General features: G+C 46.8%; 1 protein-coding gene across 18 annotated transcripts in view; it reads left to right on the forward strand.

The window, feature by feature from the left end:
* Positions 1–402: 402 nt before the first annotated feature.
* KALRN (kalirin RhoGEF kinase) overlaps positions 403–14,707 on the forward strand; it is a 688,751-nt gene continuing 674,446 nt past the window's right edge. For 11 of the 18 annotated variants that reach the window (XM_031009044.3, XM_031009045.3, XM_031009050.3 and 8 more), the window contains exon 1: positions 403–878. In XM_031009044.3, coding sequence (XP_030864904.1) covers positions 806–878 — 73 coding nt within the window. In that variant the 5' untranslated portion in view covers positions 403–805. The remainder of the gene's footprint in view (positions 879–14,707) is intronic. The other 7 variants (XM_055383840.2, XM_055383841.2, XM_031009055.3 and 4 more) reach the window with 3 other exon arrangements.

Below are 14,707 nucleotides of genomic sequence, written 5' to 3' on the forward strand. Positions count from 1 at the left end.
CCTGGCCCGGGCTTTTCCTGCGGAGCTCAGGAAGCCGGCCTAGCACAGCCTCGAACAATAGCTCGGGACTCGGGCTCCGCTCCCCGGGAGGCCGGCGCGGGGCCGCTGGGACTGGGGGCGTAGGCGCCGCCGGGGGCCCGCAGCGAGCCCTCGGCCCCGGCCGGAGCTTCAGTTCAGCTCGGCGCTCCCGGGGTCATTGTTGGCCGGGACTGAGGGAGCGGGAGCCGGGGGAGGAGCTGGGGAGGCGGCTGCGGCGGCGGCTGCGGCGGCGGCGGCGGCGGCGGGAGCCAGAGGGGGAGCCAGAGAGCGAGCGAGCGAGCGAAGGAGGGAGGTAGCGAGTGAGCGAGTGAGCGAGGGAGGGAGGAGGTAGGGAGACAGGGAGGGTGGGAGGGAGGAGGAAAAATAAAGAGGAGAGAGCGGAGCAGGGCTGAACAATAGAGACAGGCAGACGGGCGAGCAGGAGAGCCAGCTGCCGCTGCTGGGGGACAGCGGGCGCCCAGGCAGCCCGCACCCCGGCCCCGGGCCCCGGCCCCAGCCAGACAGCAGGCGGCCAGCGCCCTGGGGAAGGGGTACCATGGGGGAGCTGGCGGCAGGCACCCCCAGCCCGCCGCGCGCCTCCGCCTGAGGGAGGCTCAGCGTCCTCTGCCCCAGCCCCGCCGCCCAACGCCCGCCCTCGAAGCCCCGCGGCCGCCAGCTCTGCGGCCGCGGCAGCTGCGCCCCGCGCCCTCCGCCCACCCGGCGCCGAGCAGCCCTCGGCCCCAGGCTTCTTCGGCCCCCGGCTGCCCGCGGACGCCCTCCCACAGTCATGAACCCCCCTGAGGGAGCAGCGGAGGAAGGAGGAGCAGCAGACTCGGACGTGGACGCCTTTTTCCGGACAGGTAAGCTGGACAGGGCGCGGGGGGCCAGGGCTGAAGGCTGCTGCCTCGGACGCGGCGTCTCGGACAAGTTTGGGGAAGGAGGGCTGTTGCTGCCGCGTGCGTGTTGGGGGGCAGTGCCCCCTCGGCGTCGGGGCTGGAGTTGCCGAGATTCTGGTTGTTATGGCAGTGCTGGCTGCGTCTGGGGAGGGCGTGGGGGCTGGGAACTCCGCGCCCCTCCGCCTTCACCCCAGTTGCGGGAGTCTGTGTTGGGGAGGTGGGAGGCGGTCCCCTCGGACCGCCTTCTCCCAGAGCGCGGGGATGGGCGGTGTTGGCTCACTTTGCAGAGCGCCGCTCCGGCTACCGGCGTCCCGGCCCCTCCCTTGGCTCCCCCTCCCCCGTGCCTGTCAGCGGGGCTCCCGGCGGCCGCCCTGGGTCGGCACCCCTCCTCGCCGTCGGGGACCAGGAGCCCTGATGTGCACAGAGGGGCGGCGGGGACCCGGAGCCGCGCCGGCTGCAGACTGACAGGAGCGGGGCGGAAGACATCGGTCTCGCCTGGTGCGTGTGGGGAGCTGGTCCCTCTGACTTGAGAGGCAGACCCAGCTGGGAGGGCAGTGGGCGCCTCGGACCTCCCCCTTGTCCTCCTCTTCAGTTCTGGGAACGGAGGAGCTATTCATAAGAATTACTCATTCCTGGAAGTGTGAGTTAGCGTCCCTCTCATACACACCCACTAAGTCTCTGCTTGCTGTGAGGTGTAGAGCCCTGAGATGTCTGTCTAGCTCTTTGCGCCCCTGCCATCGTCCAAGTCCCGGGTCCATTGCTCCTCCTGCTCCCTGGCTACACAGTCCCTCCCTAGAACCGGCACTGACCACCCTTATCTTCCACCACCTGTGGCCCTGTTTCTCTGATGGCCAGGGATTCCCCGTCTCCCTGTACCTGTGGCTTTCACCAGCTTCTGTGTGTAGCTCCCCATCTCCCCACATGTCTGAAACGGTTTTGTCTGGAATCTTTGTCCCAAGGAGTCCAGTAAGTTACCGGGGCCCCATGCATCTGCTCTCCCTTGTGGAAAGTTGGATTAGAGGACATGAACTGGTGGGGGTCAGGGGTCAGGTTAGCTCTGGAGGGTCTCTGCACATCCATCTGTTTCCTAACCCTGTTACCTTGCCCTGGAGGTCATCTCTAGGGAAGGGGGTGGGGTGCTTTGCGGCGGAGACTTGTGGCTTTGGAAGTCAAGACTTGATTGGCTCATATGTTCATTCTCTAGTTGATGTGCAGAGGAAAAAACTGGAGGACAGGAGCTGGTGCCAGGGTCTGGGGAAATCAGAGGAAGCCCCTGTCATTCTATTCCGCTTCCCAGGTCTAAGCCTTCTTTCCTTTTCTTTCTTCCTCCTTCCTTCCCTCCTTCCTCTTCCGAGACATGGATTCTATTTTCTTTCTTCTCTCTCTCTCTCTCATACACACACAGCCCAGCACCCAAAAGCATGGATTCTAGAGGTGGAATCTAGGGAAAAGGTGGTTCTGGGGGCTAAGTGATATTCAGAAATACTCATTATGAGGCAGAGGAGGGGAGATATGGGAATTCATAACTGGGACTAGAAACAAATTGACCAGTCAATCAAAAACCCAGCTGACCCCCCTTGCCTCCCAACTGGGGCAAAAGTCTGCATTTTCTTAGCTCTGAGGGAAAAATCTTGAAGTGTGAGCCTTCCCACCTTCCCTTCCTGGACTCCACTTTTACCTGTTGGTGCCCACTCCTCTTTCCCCTTTCCTATCATCCAAACACTAGGTCCTGTTCATTTTCTGTTCCAGGCACCTGTAGCAGAGCTCAGTTCCTGGAGGCTTGCTTATTTCTGATAATAAATTCACACAGTGTTAATGGCCAATAATAGTCCAATGTGTTACTTTTCCCAGGGCCTTTCAAAACACAACGTGTGGCACACATTATCTAACCCTGGCTCAAATCACAGAATAAATAGCAGACTGGGGTCAGTCTCCTGTGGGATTCCTATGTTGGGGATATTCTCCCTCCTCCTTGGGCAGCCCAGTGGCTGAGCTAAGTCTGATGTGCACTTAGTATCAGAGAAAGGTTAAGTCATTGGTGCATGAGGCTGGAAATGACTGATGACCTGTAACATGTTGTAAGAGGGCGTAGGTCAAGGACTACATCCACCCTGTGTGGCCCTCTATGCTTGGCTCACTGGCTGTCTCTAGCCTAGGCTCTTGCTGGGGATTCTTCTTCTTCTTTTTATTTTTATTTTTTGTTGTTAATTTTTATTTTAGGTTCAGGGGTACATGTGTGGGTTATATAGATAAACTGTGTGTCACAGGGGTTTCGTATACAGATTATTTCATCACCTTGGTAATAAGCATAGTACCTGATAGGTATTTTTTCTGATATTCTCTGTCCTCCCACCCTCCACCCTCAAGTAGGCTCCGGTGTTTGTTATTCCTCTCTTTGTGTCCATGTGTTTTCATTGTTTAACTCTCACTTATAAGTGAGAACATGAAGTATTTGGTTTTCTGTTCCTGCGTTAGTTTGCTTAAGATAACAGCCCCCACCTCCATCCATGTTGCTGCAAAGGGCATAATCTTATTCTTTTTTATGGCTGCATAGTATTCCATGATGTACGTGTACCACATTTTCTTTATCTAGTCTGCCATTGATGGGCATTTAGATTGATTCCATGTCTTTGCTATTGTGAACAGTGCTGCAATGAACATATGCATATGCATTGGTGGAGATTCTTAAGCTTAGAAAAGCCATGTTTCTAAACCTTCTCCCTTCTGATTCCCCATCTCTGTGGAATATAGCACTATACCTGATAGGCTGGATAGATTATAAATGTATTCTATTGAACAACTGAGAAAGCTTCAAACAAATTTTCAAAGTCCCTAGCACCAGGGTTACCCCTTTCTTTCTGATGGAAAATTTTGTATGCACAAGGACCAAACTGGAAATTGCTTTGTCAAAATTCTGGCATACTGTGCTTCTAATTAGGCATGTTTCAAATTATTCTGTCATTTTGGTTCCTTGTTTGTCCTCTTCTGATCATTTTGGTGTTTCAATCCCTTGACCAATTGGTTAAGCTAGATTCCCTAAATCTCACTTCCCTGTGTGCACATGGACACAGACACCCCACCCTACCCAGCCTACTATTCTAGATTGGTAGACTCCAGATTGTCTTCTTGGGAATTCTCTGTTCCAAGCCTGAGAAAGTGTGTTACAATAACTTTATTGATCATAGTTATGAGGCAGAGGAGGGGAGATATGGGAACTGATAACTGGGACCAGAAACCAATTGACCAGCCAATCAAAAAGAACTTTTCAATTATCCCTAGAGGCTTCTGCTGTCCAGACTGCTGTGGGACACAAAAGAAATATTCGAAGTGGTCTCTGTCCTCAAAGAACTTTTGAAGAAGATTGACATTTACTGTTCAGTTAGAGATTAATTGCTAAGCGTTGTGGTGCTATAAGTTAAAAAGTTGGCAGAACTACAGAGGAGGTGGAACTTAGGGTGGTCCTTGAAGGATGAATGAAGAATGGGCAGTGGCACATGGGAGTTTGGGCATTGAAGAGCCTGGGCTGACATAGAGGAAGATGAAGGTTAGTGAGGAATGGGAAACAGGATTAGAGAAGTGGGGCAGGGTCAAATAGGGAGAGTCTTGAAAGCACAAGAGTGGAGATTGGATTTGATTCTGGGGCAGTAGGGAGTCATTATGGATTCTTGAACAATGACACATCATGAAAAATGTGGTGTTTGGAAAGATTAATCTGGGATAATATGATTGAATAAGTGGAGAAGAGAAGAGTAGAATCTAGGGAGATGCAAAAGTGATCTGGACGTGAGGGGGAGGAGCTTTGGTCTGGGTTGGTGGCAGAAAGGATGGGGAGTCAGGGATGCCATTGAGACACATTTTTAGAGGTATAAATGTGGGGACTTGTTGATAATCTAGTGATGGGGGAGAGGAAAATGAAGCCCATGAGGAAAATGAAGTAGCTGGGTTGAGGAGCCTAGAGGACTCCTCTAGGCTGCTAGAGGACTGACAGTGTCTGACTGATGGACAGGTGTGGGCTGTTTGAAGACAGGATCTGGTTTTGCAGGGCCGATAATGTTGTTAGCTTTGGACATGAAGCATGGGGGGCGACTCAGGGAAATCCAGATGGAGTTATTTTGTCAGCAGTTGGAAATGTGGGACTCAAGACAGGAGCATGGGCTGGAGGCTAGGGCTGTTGATGTTGATTTGGAAGGTTGGATGCAGCTGAAGCTTTGTGAATGCATCTGCTGTCAGAGGGAAGGAGTAGAGGAAGAAAGGGAAGGGTGAAAGTTAGATTTTGGGGTAGAAATTCTTATTGCAGAAGTGGCAGCAGAGGAGACTTGATCCTGGAGACCCCAGGGAGTCAGTGTGGGCTCTGATGTGATGACAGGCTGCAGACAGGTTGAGCAGGAGGAGTGCTGGGGCATGATGAAAGAAAGACCCTGTGCACTCCAGGAGCACAGGATTAGAAGAGGTGTTCAGAGGAGGGATTTGGGGTGGTGAGTGGGAATCAGCTACTTGCAGAGTTTATCAGTGAAAGGAAAGAGAGGTGTGTGCTTAGCCAGAAGGGACGTTAGTATCCAGAAAAGGAATTTTTGTTTTTTGTTAGAGTCACAGCAGGTTTGGAGGTGGCAGGGAGAGAATGTGTGGAGAGGAAAAATTGAGGAGGCTAGAACGAGTGTAGAGTTTGATACCTGAAGAAATGAGATAAGAATAGGTTCCCTAACAAAAGTAAGAGCTTAGCTTTGGTAAGCAGCACAGAAACCTTTTTCTTTAAGGTGCAAAGGAAAAAAAGTAAGAAGATAAATGAAAAGAGTGATGTGGAGATATTTTCTACCTCTGTCCTGTTGAGCATTGGTTCTGTGAATCTAGACATTTTCAACTGAAGTGTTTGCGGTTACTTGGGCTTCAGCCAATCTCAGACTCAACTCTGTATATCTTTCCAACTCCCCAAACTAGCTCTTCCTCTTGACTTTCTTAATTCTATAAGTGACACCTTCACTCTCCCAGTCATGATATTTAAAACCTTGGTATTGTCTGTGAGGACTCTCTTTCCTCCAACAAACCCTGTTGAATTATCTTTCATAGTTAGCCCTTGCTGCTCATTCACAGGGCATGGCCCCAGGCCAGGCCCCATATGCCCCCATGGACTCCTTTCCTGGCCCTCATTCTCATCCCTTGGAAGCTGTTCACTTAGCCCCACTCCAAATTGGACCTGCAGACACATTAAACTTCCTAAAGCACTACTTTCATCACACCACTGCTTGGTGCTTGAACCTTCAGTAACCCCCTAGTGCCTTCAGGGTCAAGTGTTGGCCTCACAGCTCAACTCCAGCCAGGCTGCTCTCCACACACTGCCCAAGGGCTCCTGCATTCACAGTCTCCTTGGATCAACCACCCCGGCACCCTCCAAATCCAACACAGTCTTTAAGACTTGATCCCTGCCTTCTTCTGGGAGCTTTCACAGCTCACGATGACAGCCCTTTGAATTACTCACTGTCTGTACTCATTTTCTCACTTCATTAGTATTGTATTGTTATTTAGCCTTTCCATACATGAAGGCTTGTCTCCCCCATTGAAGTTATTTGTTCTTTGGAGGTAAGAAAAAGGATCTTTTTAAAAGCTTGTGATTAATCAAAAAACACCTCCTCACAATATAAATCAAACATGGCAAAATATAAGCAGCTATTGAATCTAAGTGATGGTTTGTTTATATTCACTTCATGATTTCTTAAACTTTTTTCTTAAATAATAACCCCATCACATCTAGGCAGGGAACCTTAAACTGTTGTAATGTCCAGATCATATAGAAGGGAGATTTGGGAATAACAATCTATGTTTGTATGCAATTCCTTGAGTAAATATCACCGCCCAGTCTGTACATTGCCAGGTACCTAAAAAGGGAGGAGTCTCTTACTTCCTGAGCTTTCTTTTGCAGCAAAGGAAAACATCTTTTTTTTTTTTTAAGTTATGCTTGATGCTCCAGAGTGTAAACACGATGCTTAATTTAATGCTTATTGTCCCTTCTTGATCTCCTCCACTTTCACCCATTATGAACTGTTCTTTTGGTCACATCATTTTTCAGGAGCCTTTGGGGGAGTATTGGGAAGACTTTGTGGTTCTGGAGAGGGAATGTTGTTAATATTTCTAATGCTATATTTTTATAGGCTATTTCTACTATTAATATATTTTAGAACATATCAGTGACATCCAGGTCCACCTCTGTAAGATTTGGCAAACTTTGCTTCATCCTTGTGCCACAAATCACCAATAACTTTATTACTGGTACATACTGTCCAGTCGTATTTGATAATCCCTTGAGGGATGAAAGGAGGTTTTAGAATAAACTGAAGCTACAGAAAGAAATTAGCTGAGAAGTAAGAAAATCTTCCTGACTATAAATAAAATCAATAAAACACTATAAGGGGTGAACTAGAGGTTCTTCTTAGATGTTGGAAATGAACACTTTTTACTTTTCAAAGTTTTCTCTGGTTCTGGTATTTGATAGTTTACTGCTGGAGGTGGTCAGTATGGTATAGCCCAGTGGTTCTCAACAAGGGCAATTCTCCCCTCCCACCCCCCATCATAGAACATTTAGCAATGCCTGGAGACATTTTTTTGGTATCATAACTTAGGGAGGGTTTGCTACTGGCATCTAGTGGGTAGAGGTCAAGGGTGCTGCTAAGCATCTTACAATGCACAGGACAACAAATAATTATCCAGCTCCAAAATGTCAGTAATGCTGAGATGGAGAAACCCTGGTATAGCCAGAGGATGACAGGCTTTGGATAGAATAGGTTCAGCACTAACTAGGGATGGGATCTTGCATTAATTATTTAATATCTCTCATCCTCATCTTCTGCAAAATGGGACTGATAAAGCTTGTTTCACAGGTTGAGAGTATAAAGTAGGAAAAAACATGTATGGAGCGTCTAGTGGTCTCTGACACACTAGAAGCACAAGAAATCCTAGTTATCCCTGTTGTTACTGCTGTTTTAATTATTAATTGAATGTGATGGACAGAGGCTGAAGGTCTCTTGAAGGCATGCTGGGCAGGACTTTTGACATGGGATGCAAGAGGGTGCCAGAGAGGCAACATGATGCAGTGCAGGGATCCTGTGTGTGGCATCAGAAGGCTAGGTTTTGGGCCTTGGCTCTCTTTCATTCATTCATTTAATCATTTGTTTGAAAAATATTTATGAAGTGTTTACTATAGTCATGTACCACGCATGCTATGGGAGTATATAAAGCCATTAAAAAAAGAATGTAGAACAGGAATGGAAATGGAAATAAATTTACCCCCTCTGGGAGCACTTGGATATAAGGGGTTAAAAGGGGAGGGAAAAGTCTTGAAGGAGGCTGAGAAGGTCAGACAATAGAGCAGGAGGTAAACACTCCATTTTGCTCTCTACTTACATGAATAACTTGGACAAATGACTTTAACGTCTGTGTAAGATGAGGATAATAGCCCCCCTGCCCCAACCCTTCCCTTATAGAGCTGCTGAGAGACTCAAATAAGATACTGTATCTGAAAAGTTGTACAATACTATCCAAATATATGTAGATCTTTCCAAATTGAACATTCTATTACTCTAAGTGCCTCTTCTGACAAGTGTTATCTGATTTAATCTGATTTCCATGGGACCTTTCCAGTCCAGGAAGAGATGCAGTTCTTCTCATTTTGGTTTCCTAAGGGGACTGGATGGGGCACCCTTTTACAGCAGGTCAGGGGACCCCTGTTTTCTCCTCCTCTGCGTAAGTAGAAGAATGCCAGTCCCTGTCTGGGTCGTGGGGCACGTGGCTCGATCCATGTGGAGAAGGTCCTTGCTTCTTACTTCTGCTGAATCTCAGGTGTGCACAGATAATCAGGCCCTTCCTGCCTTTTCTCTGTCTGCAGAGGAAAGTTCAGAGTCCTCCTGCCACTCCTTTGTGTATGCATGACTGGCAGCGAAAATAACTAGGAAATGACTGACAGGCACAGAGCTGTTGGATCAATAGAGCTGCTTGAAATTGTGTCTGCCTAGGAGCGAGGGAGCAGAAAGAATCAAATGGGTGGACAGAGGAATTAATTCAGGGAGGTAAAGAAGAAACTGTAGGAGAATTAGCTTTGTCTCCTCCCCATCTGCCCAAGACATTATTAGAAGGGAGCTGGACACTAGCTAGGGAACATGGATGCAACAGATAAACAAATGTAAGAGTGAAAAGTGGCAGACGCTCTGTACACATAAGGGAGTGGCTACTTCTCCTTGATCTGGGACATAGGATGGGTATGGTTTGGACAGGGAAGACAGAAAGTGTTGTGATCCCAGGTTAAAACAGCATTGAAAGGAGGTGTGAATATTCATAGCATATTTAGGGGCAGTAAATGGTCCAGTTTATGTGACTCAGTGGCTGGTGGAGGATCAATGGGAGATGAGACTCAGGAGGTGGCAACCAGGTTGATTAGTTGATTCCTTTATCAAATATTTACTAGGCTCCTAGATCATGAAGGCATTGAATGGAAGGCCAATGAATTTGGTCTTTCAGCAGCTGGCTTTGGGAAGCCACTAAAAATGACATGATCAGAAAGATAAATCTGGCAGCCCTGTGGAGGGTCCATTGGAGTAGGGGAGGGACTGTTGGTTGGGGATGGGTTAGAAGATCACTGTGATAGGCTAGGAGAGTCTGAACTAGAGAAGCAGCAGCAGAAATGGAGAGGAGGGGATGGATATGAGTTACTTTGGGAAGTGGAGTCTATAGGGCCTGGCATTTTGGATGTCGATGTGTCAAGAAAGAGATAGGAACCCAAGATTACTCCAAAGTTTAGAGTTTGAGTGACTGGGAGAACAGAGATACCCTTAATGAAAGTCAGGAGCTGCTAAGAGGAGGAGCAGCTGTGGGGAGGCAGGGGAAGAGGGGGGATTTGGAGAATTTGCTTTGGGACATGTTGCATTTCAGGTGTCAGTGAAATAGCTAAGGGAGGTGTGGATTCAGTAGGTGGATAACGAAGGGAGTCTGGAGCTTTGGAAGGAGGCCAGATCTGGAAATATAGATTTGGGAGCTATCTGAAAGAAGTTGTGGCTGGAGCTATCAAAATAGATGATATAATAAATGAAAAGCATACACAGAATTAAGGGCAGAGTGCCAAAGACAGAATTGTAGATACAGGGGTATCTACAGTTGGGCTGTAGGAGAACAGATGCAGAAGGGCTGGAGGAGAACCAGGAGAGAGCAATACTTGGGAAACACAGGTGATCAACAGGGTTTAATGCTGCAGAGAAGTTGAGGGAGATGGGAACTGAGCAAATACCATTGGTTCTGGAGACTAGGAATCATTGGTAATCTTTGAAATAACAGTTTCAATTGTGTATGGGAGGTGGAATTCAAATTCCAAGGGGAATGAGGAGTGAGCGCATGGGGAGGAAGTGGTGGGAGTGCATATAGATGGCTCTTTGGAAAGGTTTGACTGTGAAGGGAAGATTAAAAATAGCAAGGTAGTTGGAGATGGGGAGCAGAGTTGAGGGGAGGTTTTTTTTAGGAGGGAAGATATGTGAATACCTAGGGATAGGGTAGAGGGAGAAGGCAGGCATGAGGAAGAGACTTAATATTTAGAAAAGACAGAAGTAATAGATTGAGGAAGGTCCTGGATGAGCCTGGAGCGGTGGATCTCAAGTTCAGCTTTGGGCCAGAGGAGGATGCTTCTTTCTTGGACTCTGGAGGGAAGGCAGACCTCAGTGAAGTAGCTGGCTGGCAAGGACCAATGGGCACAATGTTCCAGATTGACAGCTCCAGGAGAGAGAGCATCATCTGGCTGGAAGACTCAGAGACTAGTGGTGCCATGCTTGGGGAGGGTAGTACAAGCTGAGGCAGCTGTGAAATGGGTGGGCTGAGCTGTTGTGGCCCTAGAAGGCTCTTGGGCAGAGAAGCTAAGAAGCGAGGCTGGGAGATCTAAAGTTAGCAATCCGTTTAAAAGTGCTGGTGGCTTTCTTTTGCAAGCCGAGGTGGGACTGCTCTAGGCTGTAGTGGGGTCTGCAGAATTGCCTCCTACAGAGTATGAGTCAGAAAGGCAAGTGGGGAAAGAAGTAAGTGAGGAGAGGAGAGAGGGAGGGAGACTCAGGCAAGATGGTATCTGGGCAGCCTTCTGAGGAGGGGTCAATGTCTGGCCATCAAGGTACTGTATCAGTGATGGGATTTGTTCATGAATTTCCAGTTTCCGTAGTGTCTCTAGAAGCCCTAGAAGAAAGGGGAAGCAGGCTAGGGCTCATGAATGAGCCCCTTGCTCATTCTTCTCCATGAAGTTGAATCCTTCACACAAAAGAGAAGATGCCATACTCTCTTTCTTGGCCCCAAACACTCCTTCCACCCCTTGTTTCAGGGGCTGACCCAAGATGAAAAGCCCCATTTCATCAAAGGCTCCTCAGTGGTCTCACACGACCCTCCAGAGGGCTGGGGAGTAGGAATCTGGCTGTTGCTGCCACCAAAGGGTGGATTGTGGGGCACCAGGCTTATCTTCCCTAGAACAAAAGAAGGTGGGAGTTTCCTAAAGTGTAGACCAGTTCCAGAATCATAGAATCTTAGAACAGGAACTTACCAGCTTTGTGACTTTGTGCAAGTTATAACCACTCCAAGCTTTAGTTTATAAATCTGTAAAATGGGTAAAAAATCCTTGCCTTTCAGTGGGCACCTGTAATCCCAGCTACTCAGGAGGCTGAGGCAGAAGAATCACTTGAACCCAGGAGGTGGATGTTGTAGTGAGCCAAGATCGCGCCACCACATTCCAGGCTGGGCAACAGAGTGAGACTCTGTCTCCAAAAAAAAAAAAAAAAATTGCTTATGTTAATAGATATATTCTGATAGTTATATTCATATTGTGAATAGTAATGTAAATAGGATATTACTAGTAATGTGGTATTATATATTACTAGTATGACATATTACATGTACGACATATTATGATTATGTTACCAGTTAGATGAATCCCTTTATTTTCAAAATCATGAACACTGATTCCTTCCTTCCTTCCTTCTTTCCCTCCCTCCCTCCTTCCTTCCTTCCTTCCTTCCTTCCTTCCTTCCTTCCTTCCTTCCTTCCTTCCTTCTCTTCCTTCTCTTCCTTCTCTTCATTCATTTGGTAACAGTGTGGAGATAGGGTTATGATTTTTAAACTTGCAGTTACAATTATTCCAAGGCATGACAGGCAGGGACTAGGGATGAGGCTAAAATCTCCATCTTTTATACTCTTACCCAGCCCAGGGACAATGGGCATCTATGGGGTGGGGGCACAATATTGAGTTGGCAGCTGGACAGTGGGCCTAGGAGGGGACCCGGGAGACTGGCAGATGGTTAATTGGATGTGACAAAAAAGGGCTAGGAAGAGGGGTCTGGGCTCCTGGGGGATTCTTGTCTCTGACTACTTACTGTCCTGAAATGAGGTAGTGGGGAAAGAGAGGAGTGGCTCTAGGAACAATTGGGGAAAAGATTGGCAGGACTCCGTGTCAGGGTGTGGCAGTGGAAGGACAGAACACCATAGGGAGTAATGTCACAGCTTTAAGTCAGAGGGAAGGTGCAAGATTTTAAGCCTCTTCTGTGTACACCAGTGCTTTGGCACATAACATGCTCAGATACTTGGAAGTAAAGAGACGCTTAACCAAAGATTGTAACAGTACAGTTTTCTAGTCATTCTTCATGATCCCAACCACTGAGTTTTGACAGCTAAATATCATTCCTTTTGATGGGAATTGGAGAAAGAACTAATCAATTTTAGCATAGTACTGGATTTCAGTGAGCAGATCTCTTCATTTATTCTTACACTCATTTATCGAAGTGTCAGACACCAGCTGTACACCTACTAAGTGCCAGGCACTGGGGGTACACAGACAAGTTATAAATAATCTTTCCCAAAAGGAGGTTAACAGCCTAATGGGGGGGGGGGGGGTTGCCTGATACATAAACAGGTGATTGCAGTGTAGTATAAGTTCAGTAAAGAGGAATGCACACTAATGTATAGAGGAAGGATTAACAACCTCACCCAGATGGGCGTGGGGAAGATTCATTGAAGAGAGAGTGCTTGGGCTGAAATGGATGAAAAGGTAGTGCAAACAAGAATAATGAGCATAGACCACTATTCAAGAAGCTTGGTAATAAAAGTAAGGAGAAAAATAAGATGGTAATCAAAAGGACATTTTGGGGGTACTGATATTGCTCTGCTTCTAGACCATAGGTATGTTTCTTTTGTGAAATCTTAATGAGCTGTAAACTTATATGTGCGGTTTTATGCATGTATATTATTCTTAATTCAAAAATTCTAAAAGGTTATCAGGTCCAGTTATTTTTTCTTTCAGATCAAGGAAAAACTTTGAATGTTTGAAAAAGTCATAGGAAGAGACAATGGTAGAGACTCAAAAGTATTAGAAGGTGGTATATGTGTTAGTGGGGTACCAGGGTGGGTACCAGCTTCCCCAAAGTTAGGAAAGAATGAGATTTCTGGGCAAAGAGGTTATCTCTGGAATGGATGGTCACCTTTTCTTCTATGGCTATGAGGAAAGACCAGGTGTTTTTCAGGTCAGATGCTGGAGCTCTTATTAAGCTAACCTCAGTCATCTTAGTGAATGGGAGCCAAGGTCATCTGCAAGCACTGGGAGATGCTGTGAGCCTGGGAAGAGAGGAGATGGATTGGATCCATTCTCTGGAGAGTGAGTGGGAATTGCATAAAAGAATGATCTGTTCAGTTGATTTCAGAATGGGCTGGGTATGTCTGGTTCTGACTCTTGCTCAGCCCTGGAGACTCTGGAGCGGGGATAAAAACTGTTTTGGCTGGTGATTTGGACGAGATGTCTAGGGTGAGGATGAGGTGTGCACTTCACTTGTTTGGATACTATTCTCTTCCCCAAACTTTATGGAACATCAATGGCTTTAAGGCCTTTTGGAGGCCCTACTTTGGAAAATGTTTATGTCTGGTTTCTCCAAGTAGGTTGTACACACACTTTGCTTTGGACTTGTCTGTATTCTTGTCAATGCCCAGGTTAGTGCCTTGCAAATAATACTTGCTCCATTAGTATTTGTTGACCCATTTTTTTTTCCCAAAAAAGCTACTTATTGGTGTCTAGGCTACTTGGGAGTCTTATAATGAAACACTGTGCTAAGGAAATGTATCTTTTTTTTTTTTTTTTTTGTTCGACAGGCAATTCTGCTTTAAACAAAAGACCTATGAAGTCAACGTTGTGAAATACAGCTGTTGTGTGGATTAATTAGAGGGGACTCCTTTTATCACTTGCTTATAAATATTCACATATTTCACAGGCACTGGAAAGATAAATATTCACTCTTCTTTTAGAAAGATCCAAGTAGGAAAGTTCAAACATGCAAATGGATCAACTAATTAATATTTAGCGAGTGTCTGCCATGTGCCTAGTATTATGCCAGATACTAAGAGGGCTAATGAAAATGGCTATCACATGATCTTTGTCCCTGAAAAGTTTATCGTCTTGTTGAATTAGGAAAATAATGGCTAATTAGAGAACAATCAGAAAGGGAGTTTTAGTCATTCATTGACTCATTTAATATGTATTTATTGTCTATAAGCTAAGTGATAATTTAAATAAGTGGTAAAATAAGGTTTTATTTAGAGAGACTCAATTTTAGGTATACCTTCATAGAACACTTTTTTTTTTTTTTTGAGATGGAGTCTCGCTCTGTTGCCCAGGCTGGAGTGCAGTGGCGCGATCTCTGTTCACTGCAAGCTCTGCCCCCTGGGTTCATGCCATTCTCCTGCCCCAGCCTCCCAAGTAGCTGGGACTACAGGCGCCCGCCACCACGCCTGGCTAATTTTTTTTTTTTTTT

The sequence above is a fragment of the Gorilla gorilla genome, chromosome 2 (genome assembly GCF_029281585.2).
Source record: "Gorilla gorilla gorilla isolate KB3781 chromosome 2, NHGRI_mGorGor1-v2.1_pri, whole genome shotgun sequence".
Taxonomy (NCBI): domain Eukaryota; kingdom Metazoa; phylum Chordata; class Mammalia; order Primates; family Hominidae; genus Gorilla; species Gorilla gorilla.